Consider the following 26150-nt stretch of genomic DNA (forward strand, 5'->3'; position numbering starts at 1 on the left):
ACACTAGCGGCCACGGAGGCAGGAGCGTCCGGCCCTGAGCTCCTTGCCCAGCGAGCCCTCTGGTCTCCACCTTCACTGTGCCCGTCCTACCTCCGCCTCCCACCCAGACACCTGCAGTCCATGTACGTCCAGGGCAGGGGATGAACACAGTGAGCACAGGGTCCCACCCCCACGACAGCTCGACTGCTCGACGACTCGGGGCCTCTCCCCGGTTCCCCCGCACAAGCAGCTTCATTCAGGCCCACTTCTCAAATCCACATCTGCTTAGATGACAGGGTTTCTCTGGGAAAGGGGAGCTTCTGCATCTCCGTGTCTTTGGTAAAACAAGTATCATCAAGCCTGTAATAAACATTTTCTCCAAAATTCAGTGTTTGCCCGGATCACTCCTCATCACAGTTGAAGCTCTCTGTCTAGGAAATTATTCTGCTTTGCAGGAGTTGTCACAGGGCAATTGAAGACATAACTGTACATAATTTATTTTGAATCTAGATGCTTGAAAAGAGAATTACAAACAGCTGGGACACAATTTGGTGCTCCCGTTTATATTTTGGGTGGATTTTCCCAGCAGTGAGGCCATAGAAGAAAATGATGAATTTTGAGAGCGGCTTCTCTAAGGTTCAGTTTACGTTTCAATTGTGATTTCTGGGTGCTCGCCACGAAAACATGCATAGTTGCACTTTAATACATTCTATATTAGGGTTTCTTTTTATTTTACAGAAATGCCACTTTGATTAGCAATACCACTTTCTACTGCGAAGTGTAACATTTCTTTGTTGTGAGAGTGTCCTGGCACCACGTATGGCCACAAACTGGGGGGCTTAAAGCAGTGGAAATTTGCCTCTCACAGTTCTGGAGGCCAGAGTCTGAAATCCAGGTGTGGGCAGGGCTCTGGGGGGATCCTTCCTGCCTCATCCAGCTTCTGGTGGCCCCAGGTATCCTTTGTCTGTGATGAGGCCTCTTGGACACCAGGCTTTTGGAAGGGCTCCGGGACAAGGGGTTGGGAACTTTATCCCGTTCCTTCCGGGACGTTGATAGGAGACCTCCAGTTAAACCACGGAAAGAGATAGAAGGGGAGGGCCTGGTTTAGCCCTGAGGCTAGGCGCCCACCATCAGGTCTGGGGGGCCTGCACCTTCTACCTCTGAGCACCCCTCAAGGTTGGGGAGGGGCTCGTGCTCAGCGTGGGCCTCTCCTTGTCTCTGTTGGTGGCACTCAGGGCAGTGTCACCCCACCACAGCAGTGTCCTAGTGGTGTGGTCAGTGGGTCAGCCCCCTGGCTGCTCACTCCATCCACTGCCCAGCAGAGAAGGGAGCCCTGGCTCCAGCAGCAAGTCCTCCCAGGCCCACAGCCCCTTGCAGAGGTTCCGTCACTCTGGTTTACCTGCTGTCCCGTTGCCTACTTCCCAATGGATGTCTGTCCCTTCCTCCTCCCTGGACCTTGGCTCCGCCATCTCTGAATAAAGGTGTCACTCCCAATTCTAGAGTCCTTAAAGCTCCAAAAATCTGTGTCATTAACAGAAACTGAGCAGGTCTGGGCATTTGCTTTTCTCTCCAAGTTATTCTTTTATCCCTCGTTGATACTCAAGCAGCAGAACCAAGAAGGGACACCCTGCCGGGCGTCTCAGCAAAGACAGCACTGGTTTCCACGTGTCGCTCCTGAAGAGCGGTGGCAGCCCAGTCCCCCGGGGCCCACGGCACCTCCTGCTGCTTCGCCCCAGGTGGCTGCTCCACGAGGCCGCACGTTCGGCCTCCACCTCCTTCTCGGAAAGAGGCGTCCTTTCAGGGTGTAGCTCAGTGGTAGAGCATGTGCTGAGCATGCACAAGGTCCTGGGTTCAATCCCTAGTACCTCCATCTAAACAAACAAACAAACAAATAAGTAAGTAAATAAATAATCCAATTACTTCCCCCTTTAAAAAAAAAAAAAAGGCATCCTTTCACCTGTAATCCAGTTTAGAGACAGAGCCTTGGAGCCACCACCAGGGCAGCGCTGGGGAGGAGGTGGCTCCAGGGTGGGTTGGTAGCCTTCCCTTCCCTGTGAGTGGCTCCTTCTGTGGTGGGAGCTGGCAGTGAGGGAGTAGGAGAGGCCGGCATCATCCTGGCGTTCAGGCCTTTAGCCATCAAGGAGGACTTGAGGTGGCTCCTCAGGGCCAGGGGAGCGGCAGCTTGTCCACCAGGTGCACGGGTGTGCGGGACACCACTGCCTGGAAGCACAGGTCCTGCAAGCTCAGTACTTGGGACAGAAAAGAAAACCAGTTTATCTTGTGTTGTCCTGGGCACAGCGCCGACCAGGGGCAGCCTGTCTGCCCTCCTCTCGGGATTCTGGGGCGGGTGCTGGACCAGCAGTCTAGGCTGAGCCTCCCACCCTGGGCCCACGTGCAGCAATTGGAGGTGGACCATCCTACTTTCATCACCTTTAACTCAGTTTATCCCTAAACTTGAGACTCCTACCATCTCTCCCTCAAAGTCTCCCCTAGGCTGGTGAAGTCTCCCCTGGACTAACATGACCTCGCTCCTGGGGTTGGACACCGAGGGCTTCAGGAGACCTGCCTTCTCACCTGTGCAGCTGACATCAAAACATGCATTGTCAGCTTTACAGAGACGTGGTGGAGAGTTCGCTCACAAGGCAGATGCTGTCATTCACGCTTCCCCTACATTGTTCGTTTTGTGAGTCAAGTTCCCTGCTCAGAAAGAACGGGGCTCCCAGAGAATTGCTCCCCCCATGCAGTCGGGACACCCCTCAACTCCCTGAGGGTCTGACAGAAGAAGTGACCCAGGGCTTCGGCTCCTCTGAGAATCAGGGTCCTAACAAGTAGCTCTCTGAGAACTGTGCTTCCTTCTCAGCTGGAGGCGATTTTGCCCCCGCCCCAGGACATCTGGCAAAATCTGGAGGGGAGACCAGGGACGCTGCCCAACACCCACAGCACGCAGATGCCCCTCCGTGGAGGGCAGCCATCCAAAGTGGCACTGGTTTCCAGGGGGAGAAACCCTGATTTGGAAGAGCGGCGTTTTGCTGCATCAACCCGATTCAGTGAATACAGATCTTGTCCTCTTTGTCTGTAACCTGACAAGTTACACAAAGGAAAACAGTGACAGCCGTGTTGTGTCACAATAGGTTTCCACAGAGCACACGTTTTTGAACATGTTAACTGAGGAATTTGAATATTATATTCCAACTGCATGTTACATGATGTGAAAAATATACACTTCTGTGTCTCAGGTTCCTCTATTTGTAAACAAAATAAGCTATTTCTGTTGTTTTAAGCCAGATGGTTTGTGGTAAGTTGTCATGGCAGCCCCAGGACACTCACTCACATGGGGGTGGGACTGACAACTCCACGCCCCTAGTGGCCATTGGACCTGTCAGGGTGCCAGCAGACAGCAGCCAGTCACCACTTGTCAGCCCACCTGACCACTCGCAGGGCATCCTGTGCTGGAAGGTGACTCCCCCCCCCCCCGTTGCTGGAACCACATGCCCTGGCCCCCTGCTCCCCCACCACTGGTTCATGCGGATGGAGCCTCGGCCCTGACATACCTTTACCTTGTTATGTTATTCTTTTTTATGGCTGAGTAGTACTCCATTGTATAAATATATCACATCTTCTTTATCCAGTCATCTGTCAATGGACATTTAGGTTGCTTCTATGTCTTGACTATTGTCAATAGTGCTGCTATGAACATTGGGGTGCATGTGTCTTTTCGAGTTAGACTTTGCTCTGGATATGTACCCAGGAGTAGGATTGCTGGATCACATGGTAAGTCTATTTTTAGTTTTTAAAGGAACCTCCATACTTTTTTTCATAGTTGCTGCACAAATGACAGTTCCACCAGCAGTGTAGGAGGGTTCCCTTTTCTCCACAGCCTCTCCGGCATTTATCATTTGTGGACTTTAGAGTGATGGCCATTCTGACTGGTGTGAGGTGCTACTTCATTGTAGTTTTGGTCTGCATTTCTCTGACAATTAGCGATATTGATGTTTTCCCGCATTCTTATTGAATGTCCCCGACAAGACTGGCATTGTGCATCGTGCTAAGCACGGGGAAACATGGGGAATGTGGTAGTCAGTTTCATGTGTCAGTTTGACTGGGGCAAGGTGCTCAGATATTTGGTATCAAACATTATTCTGGATGTTTCTGTGAAGTGTATTTTAGATTAAATTAACATTTAAATCAGTGGACTTTTGAGCAAGGCGATCACCCATCCTAGTGTGGGTGGGCCTGGTCTGCTCCGTTGAAGGCCTGAAGAGAGCAAACATGGACCCCCTGGGAAGGAGTCCTGCCAGCAGAACTGCTCCTGGGCCTCCAGCCCTTGGGCCTGCCCTGCAGACCTTGGTCTTGCACCTCCACGAGTGCGTGAGCCCTGCTAACCTAAAACAATGCAACAGCCAGCGATTTCTACCAGCAAAATGGATGACTGAGGAACAACAAAGAATTGTAATTTGGGACAAGCCAGCTACAGCAAAGGTCACAGACAAGTTCAACAAACAAAAGAGGTAAACATCGTCTTACAGAGAAAAAGGAGAAGGTTGGAGGGGTCGTTTGAACAAAAGTCCATTGGTGGAAAGTGGGAATTGGGGGTGACAGGTTCTCATTGGCTGAGTAGCCTGGGTGGTTGATTTCTTGAAGGAGACACAATGAACATCTTTCCCTGTGAGGCCTCTAATGGAGGATTCTTTCCTGTTGATGATTCTGCGTGTTGGAGTCTTTAATTGACAGTCCTCCCTGTCATAGACCGTGAGTGGCCCAGGGTGGTGGCACTTGGTGACCCTGTCTTTACCTTCAGGCTGTGTCTGGGTGGACAGCGTAAGAGTGCTCCCTGCTGGCCTCCCTACTCCGTCTTAAACGAGGTTTCCCTTTATTAATTTTCACAGCTGTTTCCTTAAGATAAATCTCTCTCTCTACACACATACATCTGATTGGTTTGGTTTCTGGCACAGGGAGCTGTGGACAAAGAACACCGCCTGCGTATCAGTAAACAATGGATGTTGAGGCTTTCAATTTATCAGCCCTTGCAGTGCCCCGAGGGTGCCCCTGAGGGGACTCAGGGTGGAGAGAACAGGACACTGGCCCCAGACAGCTAATGTGCACATCAAAGGAAGGGTTTCAAAAAAAAAAAAAAAAAAAAGAAGGGTTTCATTAAGCACACACACCTGCGTCTTCCCACACATAGTAAAGTGCTAAGTTCAGTAACTCAAGATGTCTGGTTTCTTTAATGAGCAGTAATCTTTTGATGTTTGACTACTTTTTTATTTTGTTGAAACTCCTTTATATCCTGGCTCCTCCCTTACCTCTTCCGAGCAGTCCCTCAGAGCTACCTGAGAGGCTCCCCCCCAACCCCCAAGCTTAAGTACTCAGTAATGCCCCCAATAAAATGTAATTCTCAACTTACAGCTTGTGAGTTTTTTCCAGTGGACAGAGCAAGGCAGACTTTATTCTGCTCTCAAATCACTAGAGTCTAGTTGGGGGGATTGATGCCAATTGGACAATCATGTGCAAACAGAAAAGATAGGACCCCTGCAAGTGTTGCAGGAGCCATCCTGTGACAGGAGATGCTCTCACCTGGAGCCCAACAGGTGAGGAGGGAAGCCAGGAGGGGCCGGGCAGGGAGTGTGCCCCAGGCAAGGGCGGGCCGCACAAGGTCAAGGGCAGGTTACAGACAGGGTCAGCGGAAAGGCCAGGGCGAGCCCCAGGGAGGAGGGTCACCGGGGCTCACGGCGGGTGGGGAACACAGCAGGCCCTGCCCCCATTCAACGCCGTCCCGCCCCTCCCCCAGTCCCCGCGCGCTCCCGCGTCCTGGTCCCGCCCCTCCCGCCCCTCCCGCCCCTCCAATCCCCTCCCGCCCCCGGCGGCCAGGTCCCGCCCCTCCCGCAGCCTACCCAATCATCGAGCGCTTCCGCGGCCTGGTCCCTCCCCTTTCCTCCCCCCCAATCCCCGCACGTTCTGGGGGCCCGGTCCCGCCTCTCCCGCCCCCACCCAATCCCCGCGCGCCCCTGTGCTGTCGCTGCGTCTCCGTGAGGCCTGAGGCGGGTCGGCGTCCCGGGCGCGGGGAACATGGAGGCGCTGCTGAAGCGGGAGCTGGGCTGCAGCTCCGTCAAGGCCATGGGTCACTCGGGGGGCGGCTGCATCAGCCAGGGTCAGAGCTACGACACGGACAAAGGGCGCGTGTTTGTGAAAGTGAACCACAAGGCGGAGGTCAGGGCCGCCGCGCGCGGGGGGCGGGGCGGGGGTCTGTGGACCCGGGGCCGGCCTAAGGGAGGGGGGGCTCGAGGTCCAGGGTGGTCTGGAATCGGGGTCGGGGTCCGAGTCTGGGGTCGGGAGCCGGTCCGGGCTCGGGGTCTGGGCCCGGGGTCCGGGGCGGGCGAGGCCGTCCCAGCCCGGGGCCGCGGCCGCCCGGGCGCTTGGTGGCCCGTCTCGTCGTCAGGCTGGCCTGGCGTTTTTCTGGGACCGCAGCTCCGCCCTGTGCCAGGTCAGCGCGGGTCCTGTCTTCCTCGTGACTCGCTGCCGCGTAGGTGCTGCGGACGGCTTTCCCGCATTCCATGTGCCCGCTCCTTTGAGAAAGTCCATTCTGCTTGGCGAGTTTTGAACAAGGACAGGTGGTAGCAGCCTGTTGTCCTGGGGGTTATTTGAATTTTCAGAGATCAAAGCCGTTTCTGAATATTAAAGTAATCTAGCCACGACTTGGTCCGCTGGGGCTGCTGTAACAGAACAGCACAGACCGGGAGGCTTAGAGCACAGACATGTCTTTCTCGGAGTCTGGAGGCTGGACAGATGCAGAGGCTACGTCTCCCCAAGTCCTCACTGGCCGAGGGGCAAGAGAGCTCTCTGAGGTCGCACGGGGCTCTAATCCCCACATGAGGGCTCCACCCCTACGGCCCAGTCACCTCCTAAGGCCCAGCCTCCGAACATTGTGGCTGTGGGGGTTAGGTTTCACCGAATGATTGGGGGGGGGGCAACACACTGCGTGGGTGTCAGCCACGCCCCCCTTCTGTATCTAAACGTTTTCTCAAGGGCTCCTGTAGAACTTGGGTGAGCCTCCCTGCTGAAATGCCTACTCCTGGGTGTTGATGTCACTTCTTCATCCAGTTCTGGTGGCTCACTCCGGACTGTCAGCTGGGAGGCCCAGGATGGCCTCGGTGCTCGGTGCTCTTGTCTCCTTTTTGGAAATCCTCTTGCAGGTATTTTCATTTCCTTCCCAGAAATGAATTCCACCTTCTGTGGTGTGGGATGATCTCTTTCTGAAACCCTACTGTTCTCTCAGGACCAACCTTCAACCTTTGTTCTACAGAAATGGGCTGCTGTGTCACCCTGCACGTCCCTCTGTAGGAATGTGGCAGCTAGTGGTCCTTGAAGTCACTCTTTAAACCAACTTCCCCCAGCAGTGCTAATGCAGTGGTGGCGTCCTTCCTTCCTTCCTTCCTTCCCACCGCAGTCCTCCTCTGGATTCTTTTCCTCTTTGTGGCGTTAGTCCCTTTCATGTTTGTGTTTCCACTCTGATCAGCATTTGTAATAGTAAAAACTTGGTGTAGATTATAGGGAAGCAGATATTTTCTAATGATTAAATGGAACTACTCAGTGATGCCTTTTAAACATTGTTCTTCTGCTGCTGTTCCCTCGGGTTCTTGCTTTTTATTTTGTCACCAAAGTCCATTTCCTTTTTGTTAATCATCACAGAAGTTCCTTCTACTCCTCTGGTAGACAGTTTCAACCATGTCTTTTTCTAGTTGGCTCTGAAACATGCTGTGTGAGTTGTGCAGATGCACCAGCCACGGCATAAACATTTGCCAGTCATAGGGAAGATAGGACTCTTCCTGCTTTACTTCCTAGGAGGCGAGAACGTCCCCTTCCCCACTTGTAAGAGAACCACCTGGTCTTCTGTTTCTACCTCACTCTCTGCTTCAGTGGCCTGATCTGCATTGTTTTTCCTCCTGATTTCACTCATCTTTCCTTTGCAGGCTGTGTTTTCTCACACATTCCTCCCTCAGGGTCTGGATCTTTTGCAGCCTGCACCCCCAGTGATGGTGACGACTGAGGAGCAGTGTTCTTGGGTCTAGTTAGATGCTCTGGACCTGTGCACATCACCGTGAGGGAGCCTTGCCTCTACCTGGGTGCACAGATCCTCCTTCACCTCTCCCCACATGTTCTTTTTTTTGAATTAAAAAGTTTAAAAAATTCTGTCCCTTACTTTACGCTGCTCAACCAGTGCTTTAGTACAAAGTACAGCCAGGGCCCAGTTGTGTTTCTTTGTCTTCTAAAGAGAATGCTCTGAAAATTCTCCTTAAGACACAGTTCTTGGAGGGAGGGTATAGCTCAGTGGTAGAGCGTATACTTAGCATGCATGAGGTCCTCAGTTCAATCCCCAGTACCTACATTTAAAAAAAAAAAAGAAAAGACATCTTGTTTCTCAGCAACTCTAGCTCTCCAGGGTTGTGTAGTAATAATACCTGTGGAGTGTTCAGAACGACTGTGTAGGTGTTAGCTGCTAGCTGAGTTAATTATGGCGGCCAGCCTGTGAGACAGGTACTACTGCTAACCCATCTTACAGGTGAGGAAGCCAGGGTTACAGGGTTAGTAACTGTGATGTAGAACGCCCGTGGCAGCACTGTTTGTAGTGACCCCAAACTGGAGGCCCAGCCGACTGGATGGATTTGGTTGGGATGTTCACACAGTGGGGCTCCGGGGAGCGGTGAGAAGCACTGACTGCTGGTGTGGCGTGGACCAGGCAGGCCTGGCCATCTGCCTCCGTGCCAATGATGAGCAGACAGATAGCCCCGCCGTTGGGGGCGCCGGCAGCGCCTGGGGGGGCTGGGGATCCTCCGGGCAGTGGTGGCGGTCCTAATCTGGGTGGCAGTCCTGTGGGCGTGCTGACTGTGGGAGAACTGGAATTCTGGATGCTGCTTAGTTGTGCGGGTTTTTTTTCATGTACTTCTGTAGCATTTTTATTTGAAAAAAAAATATTTTAAAAGGAGGAATTACCTAGCTTGGTGAGTTAGGGAAGATTTCTCTGAGAAATCAAAGCTGATGTTAAATTGGAATCTGAAGCCCGACTGGGCAGGGGCTGACTTGGCAAAAGGAGGAAGAGTGTTCTAAGCGGAGGCGACATGGCATGTGAAGGCGGCTAGGTGGGAGCAGGCAGGGGGTCTTTGGGGAATGAAGGGGAACTCTTAGGGCGTGTGTGCCTCTGTCAGTGTTGGGGAGGGGCCCAGGAGGCCCAGACAGCAGAGGAAAGTGGGCTGGAACCAGAACCTGTGGGGCGGTTACACGGGGAAGTGGGCAGGGACGCCAGCTCGGGTGTGTTGCATGGTGGAATTTGCCTTCCAAAAGCATCACTCGGGTATGTCAAGCAGAGACCAGGTGGAGAATGGTTGCTCCCATGCAGGGGAACAAGGACTTGTGGACTAGAAACTGAGAATGTGGTCGAGGTGAGGTGGCTCCAGTTGGGTCCATCCAGGACATGCCATGGGACTTGGTGGTCCATTTGGGTGAGAAGTGACTCCAGGTTCCTGGCAGGTGAGGGCCCAGGTGGGACAGCACTGTGGTGGAGGTGCTGTCTGAGGGCGACCCAGAAACAGTCCAGCTCTGAGCCAGCACACTCTCCTCCCTCTGAGGAGACCGGAACCAGTGATAGCTTAGAAACATACACTACTGAACAGTACGATGCCTCTAGTTCCCATACAGCTTCAGAACGAGAGTCTGTGCTGCTGAAGGCAGACAAGCCGTCCGTGCCCAGTGAGTCTGAAGCCGGGAAGCCTTGATTTACAGTTGCGATGCCGAGAGGACTTTTCTGAAAGAGACCTTGTTCTCTGTCCTCTGTTATTTCTCTGACAGGCCAGAAGAATGTTTGAGGGGGAGATGGCGAGTCTGACTGCCATCCTGGAGACGGGCACAGTGAGGGTGCCCAAGCCCATCAAGGTCCTGGAGGCCCCGGGGGGCGGCAGCGTGCTGGTGATGGAGCATCTGGACATGCAGAGCCTCAGTAGGTGCGTCTTGGCGCCTCCCTGGGGGCTCTGTTTTCCCCAGTGGAGAGCTTGTATTTGGGGGTATAATTTTGAGAGACGTGATCGAGCCAAAGACAAACAGGAAAGGGCCCTCCAGGTGAGACATGACTGGCACCCGGCTACTGGCTCAGATGGGGCCCTCCGTCTCCCCCTGGCTTCACCAGGACAAACTCATGTCCCCAGTGCCTCACCACTTGGTGTGCCCATGACCTTCCAGATGGAGGGTGTCCCTGTTTGTGTCACGCGCTGAGTGGCTGCCTTTGGTCCCACAGTCACGCTGCCACGCTTGGAGCCCAGCTGGCGGACCTGCACCTGGAGAACAGGAGGCGTGGGGAGGCCCTCCACAAGGAGGCCGGCACAGTGGGTATGGCCCGGGGCCTGATGACCTCCCGGAGGACGTCTGGCCAGGCTGGGTGTGCGGGTGGGCCTTGGCTGCCGCCGTGGGCCGTCATACCTGTGTTGCTTCCCGAGGAAAGGCGTGTCCCCCCACTACGTGTTTGGGGCGCAGTGAGCGCAGTTAGGCCCTGTGCTGAAAGTGCAGGTGAAAGACGAGACATTTCCTTAACTCGAGGCCCTGGCGCATTACGGTTCCTTTGACCTGTCGCTCAGAAGCAAGCCTGCCAAAGTTCCCCCGGCTTTCCATGCCTTCTCTTCTGAGAACAGTCAGGCGTGAGGCTCGGCAGGGGAGCCCTCCTGTCCGACCTTTTCAGAGTTTACTGTGGTGCTAGCACTGAGGGTGTCGTCTGGGTCCTTGACATTTGATAATCCACGTGTAGCCCGTGTGGCCGCTCTGCTGGCCAGAGTAGCTGGCGCACTGGGAACAGGTGACCAAGGATCGGCTGTGCTAGACAGACAGGCAGGCCTTGTCCATCCCGAGCCCTACGGACCAGTCCTTCGGGCTGCGCTCCGAGCTTGGGGAGCTGCAGAGGATGAGACCACGCGCCAGCCCAGCAGTCTGTCTCCCACAGGCGGCAGGTGCGGGACCGGCCACTGAGAGCCGTCCTTTCCTGGTGGGTCACCAGTGGATTTCCCCTCTTTTCTGGACAGTGTTGTGGCTCCTCTGAGCGTCCGCTGATGCCTCTCCGGGGAAGGAGTGGGTGTCTGGACTGTTCAGTCTGAAGGGACAGGTTCTGTTCCCAGGGCCTGAGGGTCGGTAGAGGTCAGGGCCCTTGTTTGTCTCTGGGTGGGGACGCCTGGTGGGAAAGGGCACCCTGGGGTCAGGCCCCAAAGCTACTCTGAGCTCCAAGAGCGGGCCTGTGGGAGCACGGGACGGTCACCTTTCTCGTTTCCTTTCACTTGCAAGGGAAGGGAGCTGAGCGGGTGGAGCGGCCATTTGTGGACCAGTTTGGGTTCGATGTGGTGACATGCTGCGGATACCTCCCCCAGGTGAGTGACACCGGCATTTGCCTCCATTTCCCAGTCAGGCCAGCTGTTCGGAAACAGCCAGAGAAAGCACACCATCCTCCTTTTCCGTGAAATTCAGTAAAAGGCTTTGCTCCTTTTTTCCCTTTGCTGATTTTAAGAGGCTGACATGAGGCGCACCCGCCTCCTGTGCTGGGTAAACTCAGAAGAGCAGAGAAGGACCGGCAGGTTAGGGTGCTGGATTTCAAGGTGGGTGAAAATAGAAGGTTAGACAATGTTTTATTTTAAATAGGAAACTCTCAGAGGTAGCACAGTGAAAAGGGACTGTGACTTTGAGTTTTATGATTCTGTGGTTGGCTTCCCTGGGGGTTTCAGCCTGGGGAGCTGTACTCGCCCACGTGGACAGGCTGGTGGCTTCTCAGGTGGGGGCAGTGAGTAATCTACCGGGTGGGGAGATACCGTTCAGATTTTGATATGTTGCAGGAGGTTGTCTGGGGCCCTGCTTGGGGCAGTGAGTGGCTGAGAGTTGGGATTCCTGGTCCTGCTGCTCTGGGGTCACTGCTCGTGTGTTTATGTGTGGTGAGAGTCACGCTGTGGCCTGTGTGGTGCTGCTCTTGTGTGCGCTTGTCTCGTCTCCCTTCTGGATGTCAGCACCTGAGGCCAGCCGTCCTCTCTTGTGGTAGCCCTCCCCTCCTCCCTCCCTGGGAGGGCGGTGCTCAGAGGGCCCAAGGAGGAGGGTCCTCTGTGGAGGCTGGATGGTCAGAAATGAGCCATGGGGTCAGGGAGGGTTGCCTGTCCTGGCTCTGTGTCTGAGTGACTGGATTGAGAGAAAATGTCCCTGGGCTCTTCATAGTGGACCCTGCTGCTCTTGGGGTGGGATCTGAGGTCCCGGCACGTCCTTGAGACCAGGCTGCTCGGCCAGCTCCACTCCTCACATGTCCCTGCAGTGGCGTCTCCGATGGCTAACCTTTCCCCGGGCACCTCCTTCAGCTCTGGTGGTTTCCTCTGAGCTCCGTGTTGCCCGCACAGGTGAACGACTGGCAGCAGGACTGGGTCACGTTCTACGCCCGGCAGCGCATCCAGCCCCAGATAGACATGCTGGAGCGGGGGTCTGGGGACAGGGAGGCCCGTGAGCTCTGGTCTGCTCTGCAGGTGAGTGTGCGCCGGTGCCCGCACGCACGTGCCCTGGCCCCACCGGGGTGGTGTCAAGGTCGGTGCAGCCTGGACGGGTCTGAGTCTGGACAGGAGGCATCCCTCTGCCCAGCTTGGGCCACGTGCGTCATGGGCACCTGTGCTCCAGACACTGCTCGGATCGGGCAGCCGCACTTGGAAAAGCCCCTGTGTCCCCCACACTGCTGGTCACTTTGCTGAGGCTGTGTTTCCCCCACAGCTCAAGATCCCCGACCTGTTCCGTGACCTGGACATTGTCCCAGCCCTGCTCCACGGAGACCTCTGGGGAGGAAACGTGGCAGAGGATGCCTCGGGACCCATCATTTTTGACCCGGCCTCTTTCTACGGCCACTCAGAGTACGAGCTGGCCATTGCTGGCATGTTTGGGGGCTTCAGCAGCAACTTCTACTCCGCCTACCACCGCCAAATCCCCCGGGCCCCTGGCTTCCAGCAGCGCCTCCAGCTGTACCAGCTGTTTCACCACCTGAACCACTGGAACCACTTCGGGTCAGGGTACCGAGGCTCCTCCCTCAGCATCATGAGGGATCTTGTCCGATGAGCTGTGTCCCTTGAGGGAGGCCCCGTCCCGGGTCCCACGAGATTCCTGTGCTGGCCTCGCGCTCCCGTGCAGCCTCTGCCGGGGACCTGCCCTCTCCTCACCCCTAGGGAGCTTCAGACCACGTTCCAGGTCTTGTGGAGCACAGAGCAGCCCAGAAGGGTCTTGTCCCCAAAAGGTGCATTTCAACAGGCTTCATAGCTGTATAAAACTGCCCTAGAACTTTGGCGTGAACACAGGGACCCGTGGAGCATGGGCCCGACCCCCACGCAACTGCCCCGCAGGCGGGGGTCGGGGGGCGTGTCTCCTATCCGGGAGGGACTGCTGTTCTGGCTTCTCGATGGGGCAGACACAGGCCTGGACGGGAAGCCATGGGAGCCTTGAGAGGACCAGTCCCGGGCACATTCCCTTTCCTTTGGGTTCTGGGAGGGACCAAACCGCTAGCCTCAGGGTGTCCCTGATAAGTTTAGGAGCTGTCAGCAGCCTTTCGCGGGTGACCTCTAAAGCTTGTGAATTGTCATCTTAGAAACCAGCGCTAAGCCAGCGTGTTTCCTGCCGCCGGTCTTGTGGTAGTGAGACGTATCCATGAATGGCAGTGATGCTTATAAATCCTTTTGCATAAACATTTGAATAAATTTTTAGTGGTTTCAGTGATTCATGAGACTGTATTTCCCTCATTTAAATCATAATTCAATGTGTATCTTAGCTGTTTGCCAAGAAACCTTTGTAACATGTTGTGATGACACATGGGTTCAGCTGCTTTTCTAGGCCTTATTCAACAGAGACTGGCGGGGGTCTTCAGGGTCAGCGCAGCGGTGGCCTGAGGACTTGCTGCTGCCTGACTCGGGTCCAGTCGAACTGCTGTCCTGTCGCCGTGAGATCTGGTCAGCAGGAACGGAGGTTGAAAGCGACTGTGGAGTTCCGCTTCAGGGAAGAAGCAGATTGGTGGCCACCTTTGGTTCTGGCTTAAGGCTTGGAGAACGCCAGTGTCAGAGGGGACACAGTGTCTCAGCGGGGCGGGCCTGGGAGCCTGCATTCGTTTCTCCCTGTTTCTGTTTGCAGGTCAGAGCCCCTCAGTGGGATTCAGAAGCGGAGCTGGTGCCTTCAGAGTTCTGGCTTTTGTAGGGAGGAAGAGAGGACTATGACATTTAAAAAAATCATTTTAATTCCTACCTTTTTAAAATTATTCTCACTTTTTTAATGTAGAAAAGCGATTTATTCCATAATAAGCACTTACACAGTTAGTCATGGAGAGTAACAGGCCTGCAACTCTTATCCAGGATTAATTTAATTTTAAAAACAAATACAAGCTATCAATGTACTCTTCTCACCCTAACTAGACAGTCTACCTGTGGTTTCACTGTCAAGTGAAAACATACATCTTTACAACTTGGTGGTCCCAAGATTTTATGACTCTCATTTACTGATGTTTCTTCATTGCAGTGGCAGCGGTAGTGGCATGGAAAAGTAAATAAAACTTCTCTGCACAAAGGATATTTGACCAAAGATGATGCAAGAAGAACGCTTCAGTTGGGGAAAATTTCTAAATGTGCTCCGGGACTGCTGGTGCTCCTTGGGGCCGGCCCGGCAGGGCGCCTGTGGTGAAACTTGCAAGCAAATTCCGGTGCTGGATCGGGCCCAGCGTGGGCTAGCGGGGTGTGGGGAGGAACCCTCCCCTCCCCTGGCCCAGGGACCTTAGGGAAAAAGTTGCCAAGGCCCGTTTCCCCCTACTGGGCCCCGGGCCGAGAAGTCACGGTGGGTGGGTGGAGGGGCCTGTGCCTGGGGATCCGACATTGTGACCCCGCTGCCTGTGACTTCCCCAAATCCCGCTCACTAGACCGCCAGTTTCTGGACCGTGACTTTCACAAGATGTCTCGTGATCCGTTATCCACTGCTGTCAGGGCATCAACCTTCCCACAGAAGGAACACGTTTATGTCACACAAGGCCTGTGTGTCTGATGCACCCCGGCTGAGGGGTCAGGACCTAGGAAACCCCTCTTAGAAGTCTCCACCCCTGGTGTACCGGGAAAGTGCTGCCCTTGCAGCCGGAGGACCACGGTGTGGAGTCTCAGATATGACACCTGTGCTTTGAATCCCTCATTTATGAGGTGAGGCGGTCACGGCACCGCGGGTTGTGGGAGGTGAGCTTCCAGCAGGAGCCTGGCCTGGCTGAGCCACTCAGCATGGCTGGAGCCTGTCTCCCACTTGGCGGTGGGTGGGGAGGGGGCTTCCTCTCTCCGCCCCATCGTCTCCCGGTTGAAATTGTTTCCAAAAGCCTCTGTGTGAGACCTTGCCTCCCTGCGGGGTCTCCTCTTGGACAGATGTATGTGGACACCCAGAAACTGTTCAGAAGCAGTGATCAGAGTGGTGGGGACTGTAGTGGGCGGGGAAGTCTGAATCCTGCAGGTGGCAGAATTCCGCCCCCCAGAGCAGCCATCCGTGTGAGGGGCATGGACCCAGTGGAGGCCAGGATGAGGGACTAGTGGTGACACCTGGCCTGCAGCCAGGCCTCAGGCCCTAGCCCGTACCCCAGCTGCCTGATTTCAGAAGGGCTGTCGTGTTCCCTGGGGCTGTGCCCTTGGCCGCCCTCCTGGTGCCCCTTTTCTGTGCAGCGTTACAGCCCCCTCGCCTCCCCCCTACGGAGTGATGGTACACATTGGGCTGTGGGCTGTGTTCTCCACAGTGTCACTGGACTCAGGACTCACAGCAAGGGGTCTGAGTGAGCAGGACAGTCACTGCTCTGCACAGCGACCCCGGTGCCTCAGCCGGTCCCACCTCGAGCCATACCCCAGATACGTTTCCTAAGAAGTCACAGCTCCCTGAGTGTGGGTTCCAGCTGGGGCCGCGGGGAGAACCCGGAGAGCAGGGGACTGGCCGCAGTGGGGAGGGGTGCACAGCTCGTGGGGCTGCTTGGATGCCTGTGCCTGGGTCCCATCTCCCCGTTGAGCACAAACCAACTCAAATGCAGGTTTGGGAGGAGGGCGGGGCCGGTGTGTGAAGTCACAGTGCTCTTCTAGGCACATGTCTTCATGCTGACGGTTCTGCCCTTGGGCCCAGAGCTGCTCAGATGGGAGCTGGAGGCTGGGGCGCAGCCCCAAGTGCCTGGGTTCGGGACCAGTAGGATGGTGCTCCTGCCTGGCTGCTGCCCACCTGGGTCAGACCCTGCTTGGGCAAAACGAGGCCGCAGCCCAGAAGGGGACTCAGTCAAGACCAGCATCTCCCCCAGGGTGCCTGGGGAGGGCAGGAGGGCGGAGCTCATGGGCACCTGACCCCGGCAGCTTTGGGGCTGTGTTTAGACCAGATCTGAGATCTAAGAGAATGGAGAAGACAGGATGGAATCATAGAGCAGAAGCTGAAGGCCGCGCCCAGGGCTGGTGGACCCAAGCTTCCATCCTGAGACAGCCCCATCTTACCCAGGGGGTGGCAGGAGACTCACCCCGGGCACCTCCCTGGGGAATTGTCAGGTACTGGTGACAAGGAGAGGAGCCAAGAATCCTTGAGAGAACAGTTTCCACGCAAAGAATAAGAATCAAAATGGCTTCCAACTTGTCAGCAGCAAAGGGGCTGGAAAGGGAGGCAGCAGATGCTTTGCGGTGACAGCAGCCCGAATCCCACAGCCTGACGACTGCCTTGGAGAATAAAGATGCTGGAGGAAGCGCAAGACCTCAGGTTCACCTGTCGCCAGCCCTTCCTCAAGATGCCCAGGAGGGTGGGCTTCACCCAACCGACCGAGCGACCAACTGACCGAGAGAAAGAGCTGTGGGGGACTTCCTGCAGATGTCACCTGGTCTCCCGCCCACCTGCCCCCCCCCGTGCACACATGTGTGCTTCCACGCTCCCTTCCCAGATGGCCGGTCTCTGTAATCAGGAGTCCCACTCAGGGTGTGGTCAGTGCCTGGTATCAGCACCCTGGGAGCAGCTTCTATCTCGAGTGGGCACCAGGCACCCTGACAGGTGTCACCAGGCAATGCCTGGGGCCTGGCAGGATGTGGTCATGACCCCCAGCCTTCTGTGGACCATGAGAGACCCAGCTGGCCTGTGACCAGCATCCCAGGACGCCATCTCTCCCCTGCACTGCCCTGTGTCCTGCCGGAGGGAGGGGTCTGGGCCAATGCCCAGGGAGGGTTCACGTGCAGGGAGGTCAGGCCCTGCATAGCCCTGGGCAGCCCCCTGCAGGTCCAGGTGCACTGGCTGTGGACACAGGGGAGGGCACCGCCCATCAGAGAGCTCCTCCCTCTCAACGTCCCTCAGGGCTGGGTCTGCACACCGCCTGGCCCACCGGTGGGCGGAGATCGTGGGCGGAGATCGCTCTCCTAACTGCACTGCCCGACCCACCCCTGGGAGGCGGACCAGCCCGGAGCGCTGGGAGCCTGGGGCGCTGGAAGCCCGCGGACCCGCTGACAGCGGCCTTGGCAGCGGCGAGCTCGCTCTCTGGGCCGCTGTCTGCACGGACCCCGGTCCCCCGCGTCACTGCGTCCCCGTCCCCCATCCCGCCCCGTCCCCATGGAGCAGCTGCTGCGCGCCGAGCTGCGCACCGCGACCCTGCGGGCCTTCTCGAGCCCTGGGGCCGGCTGCATCAGCGAGGGGCGCGCCTACGACACAGATGCGGGCCCCGTGTTCGTCAAGGTCAACCGCAGGGCGCAGGTGAGTGCCCCCACTTCATCCCAACCTCTCCCAGCGGCCCGAGCCCCCCCCCCCATCGGGGGCCCTGGAGCTGGTGGGGAGAGGGAAAGGAGGGGCGAGGGGGCCCCGGGGCGCAGGGGAGGGGGCGCTGTAGTCCAGTCCAGATCGAGGCCTGGCGTCATCGCCCCGGGTCAGCCTGCGGCCTGGCAGAGCTGTCACCACCAGCGCGAGCAGGCTCGAGCATTTTCTGCTGGGTCCTGGCGTTCCACCTGCTGTAGAGTTAATTTCCGTCCTTTTGCCCGGATGCACAGGAGTTTGGCGTCTGTTTTAATTTCTCTAGCCATCAGGCATGGCGGCAGTGAGCCTTGGGGCCCGGCTGGGCTCCATTCCCCAAGGCCTGGGCCTTCTCGCAGTTGGGAAGAGGCAGGAAGGACCCTTGTGGACCCCAAGGGCCAGGCTCCTGCTCACAGGCCAGGCTGTGTTGGACCTGGTTTTCCCGATCTGCCTAAAACATTGCTGTTAGATACACACGGAAAAATAGTAACACTGTACAGAAGGAGAAGTCCATAGTGTGTGTGCCCCAGGTGCTGAGGGTGGCACCCCCTTGGCCCTGGGGGGTGACTCCAAGGAGGTCCCTGGGGCTCTGGGGGCCAGGCCCCTTTGAGGTGTGGCAGTGGGGATGCTGGCTGTGGGCCAGAGGGACCCCTCCCACTCCCCCTGCTGCCCACCCGCATCCAGGATGGACAGTGGGTTGGTCTTGGTCCAGCACCCTGCTCTTTTAGCACAGAAAACTGCTGAAGATCTGATTTCAGAACCCAGATCCCTCAAAATGATAAGCCCCACCTACCGGGAAGGGGTTTGGGTCAGAGTTTGAGCTGGCCCTGGAACCTCCGTGGCTGGCCCCGATGGCTCGTCCAGGCTGGGATGTCACTGCTGGCCTTGGAACCCGTCAGAGCTGGCTGAGCACACAGCTGGTGCTCAACCAGTGCACAAGAACAGGTGACAGGTGAGGCCCTCAGGACGGAGGCAGCCTGAAGCCCAGGTGTTCTCTGCCCTGTACTTTTGGGGGCTCACCCTGGGAATATGGCTAGGGGGGTCACTGGGCACCCTGCTCCATGGTTCTGGGTGTGGGGGCAGTTGGAAGGACACCTTGCTCGTTCCCTGTCAGGCACTTGAATTAAGGGATGGAATTCTTTTCCTGTGTGGAAATAGGTGCTTCGGTGTTGTTCTAGAGGGTTAATTCTATATCCAGAGGTGCTCACAAACGCACTTTAACACATTTTTAACTGAGATATAGTGTACCGAAGATGAGAGTTGGCCTAATTTAAAACTGGGATATTGGTGCAGATGTTTTAGAAGTAGGAAGACCCCTGGGTCCCAGTGGAGGCTGTTTGGCTGCTCTGGGCAGTGGCTGTCTTCTTCCTGGTTTGGGGGGGGCCTGCTGGGTGCTGGTCTTTGGGGAGACCAGCTGATCCCAGCCCGCCCTCCCTGCCCTGTGTGCCCCTAGGCACGTTGCCCTGCCACCCATGCTGCCCTGTGCTGCCCCCCATTTTCTGTAAGTGCTCGAGGCAGTGAGGGGTCAGGTAACCTGGGAGGGGAAGCAGGCCCAGCCCCAGCCCTTCCACTAACCCGCACTCCTGGCACCCCCCAGCACCTCATGGCACCCTGAAGTACCCCACAGTGTCCCCAACACCCCCAGAACGTCACCCATGTTCCCGACACCCCTTGGTACCCTCGTGCTCCCCCAGGGCCTGGACCTCCTCACCTCTCAGAGCCATGCTTGCTGCAGGGGTGTCAGCACCCCGCCCCTGCAAGTCCAGGTGCAGCCTCAGCCTCGTAGCCCCTCTTCTCCAGAGGGGACACACTGCACCTGCTCTCTGACGGGCTGACGCCCAGTTTCCCAGGCTGTTTTCGGTAACTGGAGGTCCTGGTTGCTTATGGCAGCTTCTGTCCAGGGCTGTGACCCTCAGCCCCTGCTGGAGTCGGAGCTCACAGCTGTGTTCTGGATGCAGGCTCGGCAGATGTTTGAGGGGGAGATGGCGAGCCTGGAGGCTCTTCGCGGCACTGGCCTGGTGCGGGCACCTCGGCCCATCAAGGTGATTGACCTCCCAGGCGGTGGGGCTGCCTTTGTGATGGAATATCTGAAGATGAGGAGCCTGAGCAGGTAAGTGTGTGTGAGAGACAGGGAGAGGGAGAGACAGGAAGAGGGAGAGGGAGCCGCCTGGTATGGAGCTGCTCCCGAGCCGGTGTGGTTAGCAGAGGCACCGCCCAGAACCTACAGCCGCCTTCCTGGTGGGGACTGTTCCCGGTGGGGACGGGCACACGCACTGTCTGTGCGGGACTGTGTGAGGTTAGTTTGGCTCATGAAGCTGCATCAGATAAGTGTGTTTGAACCACCCTCACCTTGTGCTTCGAGTTCACTCAGGCCCATCAGTTTGGGCTCTGACGTCTCATCTAGCAGTTACCTGAAGTCCTTCAAGTTTTTTCTAATTATTAAAGGTATGTATATTCACTGTTTAAAAAATGGTGGAAAACACAAACTCACATAAAGAGGACTAAAGCCACCCGAATCAGCAGCGGGGAGCAGCCATCACCAGTGGTGGGTGTGTGACTGTCATCCCACGCCTGTTCTTACATGTGATTTACATTTGTTTTGACAAAAATTGGGAGCTGTTTTGTTTTTTCTTTTACTAACATTGCTTTTTGAGTATTTGTCCCTTAATTCCCAGAACCTACCCTTCTTAGTGATTTTACAGGTTTGTTTTTGGGACAGAGTCACTGCCTGCAGTTCATTTTTCACTTTTTAAAGAATGGAGAGTAGTTTTTAAGATATTTAAAACATTTCTCAGAATGGAATGTGCTGGCTGGCTGTGTTGTTCTTATTTTAATTGGCTGTGTCTCCTTCCTCAGTCAGGCGTCGAAACTTGGAGAACAGATGGCGGATCTGCACCTTTACAACCAGAAGCTCGGGGAGAAGTCCAGGGCGGAGGAGAACACAGTGGGTATGTGCGGGTTGCTGGTGTGCCCTTGACCCTTGACCTGCGTGCACCTGCCCGGCGGGGGCTTGGGCAACGCTTCAGTGATGGTCAGGTGGGACCCCATCCCTTTATGCTGTGGTGTGAAAGTGGGCTTGTTGAATAAGAGTTCTGATGGTACGCTGGTAGGGTTGCCTCATGACCCCTTTCATGTCCAGCCCCACTGTCCGGTGGGCTGGAGAGAGATGTGTCCTGGCTGATCCAGGCTGGACCAGTTGCTACCATGTGTAGCATGTCTTTGACCACCCATGTCCCGGCAGTGCAGCCAGGTCCATCTGGACGCCCTGCTGAGGCCTGGCATTCCTGAGGAAGACAGGCAGCCCTTTCTGTTGACAGGCCGGAGGACTGAGGGTGCCAGGCCCCAGTACGTGACCCAGTTTGGCTTCCACACGGTGACGTGCTGTGGCTTCATCACACAGGTGAGTGTCTGGGCGGGAATGCCCCAGTCCTGGTCACCCCACCCCTTGTGTAGGATGCAGTGTCAGTACCCAGGGCCCCAGGGGACTAGACTGCCTGACTTCTGAAAGCAGAGTGAGACCTGTGGGGCGTGGGACGGTGGGAGAGTGAGGTAGAGGGTCTGTGAGCTGAGCCTAGAGGAGATGGGAAGCCGCGGGGCAGGTGGGAAAGCATTCCAAGCAGAGGGAACAGCAGGTGCAAAGGCCATATCACTTGGGGCATGTGACAATTGTAGGGGACTGGGGTGGGGGTGGGGCGGCCCTAGAGTTTGTGGATTAAGTCCTGGTCGCTCGGCCCCTCTCCCAGGGCCTTTAAAAATGATTAGCACTAATGAGATGTAATTCAGTGACATAAACGTCACTATTTTAAAGTGTACGGTTCAGTGGGTTTTAGCATAGACACAGTGTTGTGCAGCCATCACTGCTGTTTAATAATTCCAAGCATTTTTGCCACCCCAAGGAGAAACCTCATCCCCATCCCCCTGCCCTCCGTCACTGGCAGCCGCCAATGGCGCTCTGTCTCTAAGGACTCGCTTACTCTGGACATTTCATGTCAGTGGAGTCACACAATAGATGGCCTTTTGTGCCTCCCGGGCGTGGGCACAGGGCTCTTCTCCCAGGCAGTCACGAGGGGCAAGAGCCTTATGAAGCTGGAGGCAGATTTAGGGATCTCAGCCAAGGGGCATGCTCACATCTGGGGTCCCTAGGACTGTGCCCAGTGGGGTTACCTGGCTGGTTTAGACTCCATGAGTCTCTGCTGGAGCCAGCTCCCCAGGGGTGACGTATCTGTTTGGAGCTAGTCACCAGGACAGTAACATGGTCCCAGGCCAGCATGGCCGAGCATGGCTTGTTGTCCTGCCTCAGAGGTGGAGTTCTAGAGCTGCAGGTCTACATGGACCTCGCTCAGTGGCTTGTCAAGAACTGAGGAATGGACAGTACACAGAACCACGAAGCAGATGAGGATGGGCTGGCCCATTAGGGACACAGGCGGCCCCTGAGTAGAGTGCCTGGTCAGACTCCAGGATCAGTGAACCAACTCAGCTCAGCTGCAGCCCGGCCAGGGAGGGCGGAGGGGCCTGGGAGGACGCCTGGCCTACCCGCTTTGCTCCGACAAAATGGTCCTGGATATGGCGCCTGATGGAGTAGCCTGGACGGATCAGCCCAAAGTGCCAGGTGGCTCCCTGCACCTTGGGAGGGCTGAGTGGGCCCTTGGGGGCTGCCGCCATTAGTGGGGCAGCCCTGAGTGGTGGCCCCCCATGAGCTGAGCCCCGTTGAGACCACTGGCTTGGTCAGAGGATGGACACGGTTTGTTCGGTGCTGCACCCCAGGCTCCCTTTTAAGTGCTTTGTCCAACTCACCTCCCCCAGTTGCCACAGCAACCCCAGAGATGGGTTGTCCTTGACCCGTTTTAGAGACGAGGAAAGTGATGTGCCAAGAAGCCGGGTGGTGCCCAGGTCGTGCAGCGGTCAGCGGAGGGGCCAGGGTTAGCCCATCTGGCTTTGGGGCATAGGCCCTGTCCGCTGCACACCCTGCCCCTCCATCCAGGTGAAGGTGGGCTCCGCCCACCAGCTGTGCACGGGGTGACCCTGCCTTTGGCAGCTCTGGGGAAGGTCACGTTTTTCCGTGGGTGAGGGGATCCCGCTTGTCTGTCCAGGTGGAGGGCTGACCCGTGCTGGTCTCCAGCTCCCAACAGTCTGTGTCTTTCATGACGTGGTTGTCCAAGAGGACGGGCCTGGGCAGGCAGAGGGGACAGGAGGGCATGTGCCCACATGCCTCAGGCCGTTTGGTGAGGGGCCCCCTGTCCTCTCTTGAGGTGCACCTAGCACCAAGGAGTGAACCCAGGGGCTCAGGGACCACAACACTCAGCATGGGGGTCTCCATGCTGAGGACGCTGACCAGGGATGCATGCTCTCCGGTCAGTTCCTCCCCTAGGGAGTTTAACAAAGTCACTCTTCGTATAGATAAGCTTTGCACCTTTTAAAAAACAAACAAACAACAAAAACAAACAACTGTCTGAAGTATAACCGACACAACACGAGCTGCACCTACAGTTACGGTTTGGCTAGTTTTGACTTATGTGCACACTTGTGAACCGCTAACCACAGCCACGTCAGTGAGCAAGGCCATCTCCCCCAAAGCATCCTCCTGCCCTTTTGCAAACTCCTCCCCCCGCCCCTGCAACCACCGGCCTGCTTTCTGTCACCACAGACAGCTTTGCACTTTGTGTAATTTAATGTAGGTGAGAGCGCGTGCTGTCACGCCTCTGTTTGGCTTTCACTCAGCACAATCACTTAGATATTCACCTGTGTTGTTGTATGGATCGAAAGTCCATTCCACCATAAGACAAACCGCAGTCTGTGTATCCATTCACCTGAGGCTGGACATCTGGGGTGTTTCCAGGCTTTGCTTTTACAAATAAAGCTTCTGTGAACCTTCATGTACAAGAGTTTGTGTGGTTGAATGTGTCCATTTATTTCAGGTAAATACCTAAGAGCCAGTGACTAGGCCACATGTAGGTTCATATTTAACTGTTTAAGAAACTGCCAAAGTATCTTCCGAAGTGGTTGTGCCACTTCACATTCACGCCGTCAGTGTGTGAGAGTTCCGGGTCCTCCACGTCCTCACCACACTTGGCACTTTCCAGCCATCTCGGTGGGTGTGAAGTGACACCTCAGCGAGGTTCTGTTTTCCCTGATGCCCGCTGACGTGCTGCGTCTGTCCATGTGCGGACTTGCCACATGTCAGGGACACGAATGCTTAGGATTATTACGTGATCTTCATCAGCTAACCCCCTTTGCATTGTGAACTGCCTTTCTTTACACTTGGTGGTATTCTTTGTTTGAAATCTACTTTGACATTAACACAGCTACTCCAGCTTTCTTGTGACTAGTTTAGCATGATTAACTTCTGTCTCCTTTGAAACTGTTTCTGTTTTTATATACAAAATGCAGTTCTTACATAACAGCTTATAATTGGGTCATGCTTTATGTTTCCCACCTGCTGGTCTCTGTCATTTAACTGGGGTGTTTAGACCATTCGCATTCAATGAGCTTATGGATATGGTTAGGTTTGGATGTGTCGTCTTGCTGTTTCTCGTTTGTCTTATCTGATACTTGTTCCCTTTTTCCTCATTATTCTCTTTTTCATTTTTTTATTGAGCTACAGTCATTTTACAATGTTGTGTCAAATTCCAGTGGAGAGCACAATATGCTCTCTTTTGAATTAACTGTCTTTAACAATCCCGTCCTGTCTCCCTGTTGGCCGGCAAAGGTATCTGCTGTGCTCTTCTAGTGGCTGCTGTAGGGTTTAGGCAGATTCCATGCGTGACCCTGTCCTGTGACCGCCAGCTGCAGCACCAGCCCCTCCTTTCCCTTGTTGCCCAGGTGAACGAGTGGCAGGAAGACTGGCCGACCTTCTTCACCCGTCACCGGCTCCAAGCGCAGCTGGACCTCATTGAGAAGGACTACGCTGACCGAGAGGCACGAGAACTCTGGTCACAGCTGCAGGTGGGCACAGCAGTTATCCCCAGGGAGAGGGGCTGTCCTCTCATGAGCCCACCACGTTTGTGTGGGGTCCTGTGCTAGAACAGAGCCAGAGTGGGGCCCACTGGAGCAGAGCTGGTGACGTCGTGACGTCCTGGACACACGAGTGCCTCACTATCGGTTTGGTGGGGAAACTGGGAAGGGGGTGGGACTTGAGGGCACCTCGCACCTGCTGGGTCACAGGTGCTCAGCCTCACACTTTGCTCACGTGAAATGTAGGTGCTTGGCTTGTAAATGGTGGCATTTACTGTTGTTTTCTCACTCTTAACACTGTTCTTCCTTCTCTGACAAAGTGCAAATATCCTCTTAGAGCAGATGTGGGTGGCAGGTGCCCCAGAGTGACTGGTTTCAAAACATAGCATAAGCATCAGAGACATTTTCTTTAACTCATTATTGAAGTCATCAGGATATAAAAGAGGTGCAGATTTACCTGTGCTGTGAGATAAAAGATTAGCAGAGAAAGATTGCTAAATTACGTACAAAAAACTCCCCTCAGGTTACACGGGTCATACTTTACACAATGAAGGTATAACCTCTGAGGCTGTCCGCTCTGCTGATGGAGGTCATCAGTGTTGGCGAGCTGTGGACCTAAATTAGCAGTAAACCCCCAGACAAAGTGACATTCCCCTGGAGTCGGAGGGTCCTTACCTCTGGGCTTGGTGTACAGTGGTGTGGGCCCTGAACAAGCACGAGGTTGTCTCTGCTTTGTTTCCAAGTGCTGGATGAGGAGTCTGGCTCCTGGGCCCAGGGTGACTCTGCATACAGTAATTATTTTCCTAGGTGAAGATCCCGGATCTGTTCTGTGGCCTAGAGATTGTCCCCGCCCTTCTTCATGGGGACCTCTGGTCGGGAAACGTGGCCGAGGATGACAGCGGACCCATCATTTACGACCCGGCCTCCTTCTATGGCCACTCCGAGTTTGAACTGGCAATCGCCTCAATGTTTGGCGGGTTTCCCAGGTCCTTCTTCACCGCCTACCACCGCAAGATCCCCAGGGCTCCGGGGTTTGACCGGCGGCTGCTGCTCTATAAGCTCTTTAACTACCTGAACCACTGGAACCACTTTGGGTGGCAGTACAGGAGCCCATCCCTGGGCACCATGAGGAAGCTTCTCAAGTAGTGGCCGGCTGGCAGCCCCTGCCCAGCCGCTGAGCAGACGCCGGGGGTGGCTGCGCCGGAGGCCACTTAAGGGAGAATAAAGCCCTGGGGGTTTCAGGGATGGGCTGTGTGTGTCTTCGTTGCACCTGTGTTTCCGTCCTCCAAGCAGCTGGGTTAATTTACCGGGGCCCAGACCACCTGAAAGGTCTCTGACTGGCTCATTACCTGTCCTAGCCTGGGGCTGGGGTGGGGCGGAACTTGGAGTTTGGATATGTTCAGGACTGTTGTACAGAAATTCAGAGATCTGGGCTTTGTTTCAGT

At 55.7% G+C, this 26150-nt stretch overlaps 2 protein-coding genes across 2 annotated transcripts; both read left to right on the top strand.

Moving 5' to 3' along the window:
* The first annotated feature begins 5950 nt into the window (after positions 1 to 5950).
* Positions 5951 to 13731, top strand: FN3KRP (fructosamine 3 kinase related protein). Its single transcript, XM_074344092.1, has 6 exons — positions 5951 to 6186; positions 9820 to 9971; positions 10262 to 10353; positions 11293 to 11375; positions 12381 to 12503; positions 12742 to 13731. The coding sequence occupies exons 1-6, from the start codon at positions 6046 to 6048 to the stop codon at positions 13078 to 13080; spliced, it is 930 nt and encodes a 309-aa protein (XP_074200193.1). The 5' UTR covers positions 5951 to 6045; the 3' UTR covers positions 13081 to 13731.
* Positions 13732 to 17325: 3594 nt separating this feature from the next.
* Positions 17326 to 25950, top strand: FN3K (fructosamine 3 kinase). Its single transcript, XM_010950618.3, has 6 exons — positions 17326 to 17721; positions 19713 to 19864; positions 20611 to 20702; positions 21072 to 21154; positions 24574 to 24696; positions 25513 to 25950. Exons 1-6 carry the CDS (start codon positions 17581 to 17583, stop codon positions 25849 to 25851), a joined length of 930 nt encoding a protein of 309 aa, XP_010948920.1. The 5' UTR covers positions 17326 to 17580; the 3' UTR covers positions 25852 to 25950.
* The last annotated feature ends 200 nt before the right edge of the window (positions 25951 to 26150 follow it).

Source organism: Camelus bactrianus, chromosome 16 (assembly GCF_048773025.1).
Source record: "Camelus bactrianus isolate YW-2024 breed Bactrian camel chromosome 16, ASM4877302v1, whole genome shotgun sequence".
NCBI classification, from domain to species: domain Eukaryota; kingdom Metazoa; phylum Chordata; class Mammalia; order Artiodactyla; family Camelidae; genus Camelus; species Camelus bactrianus.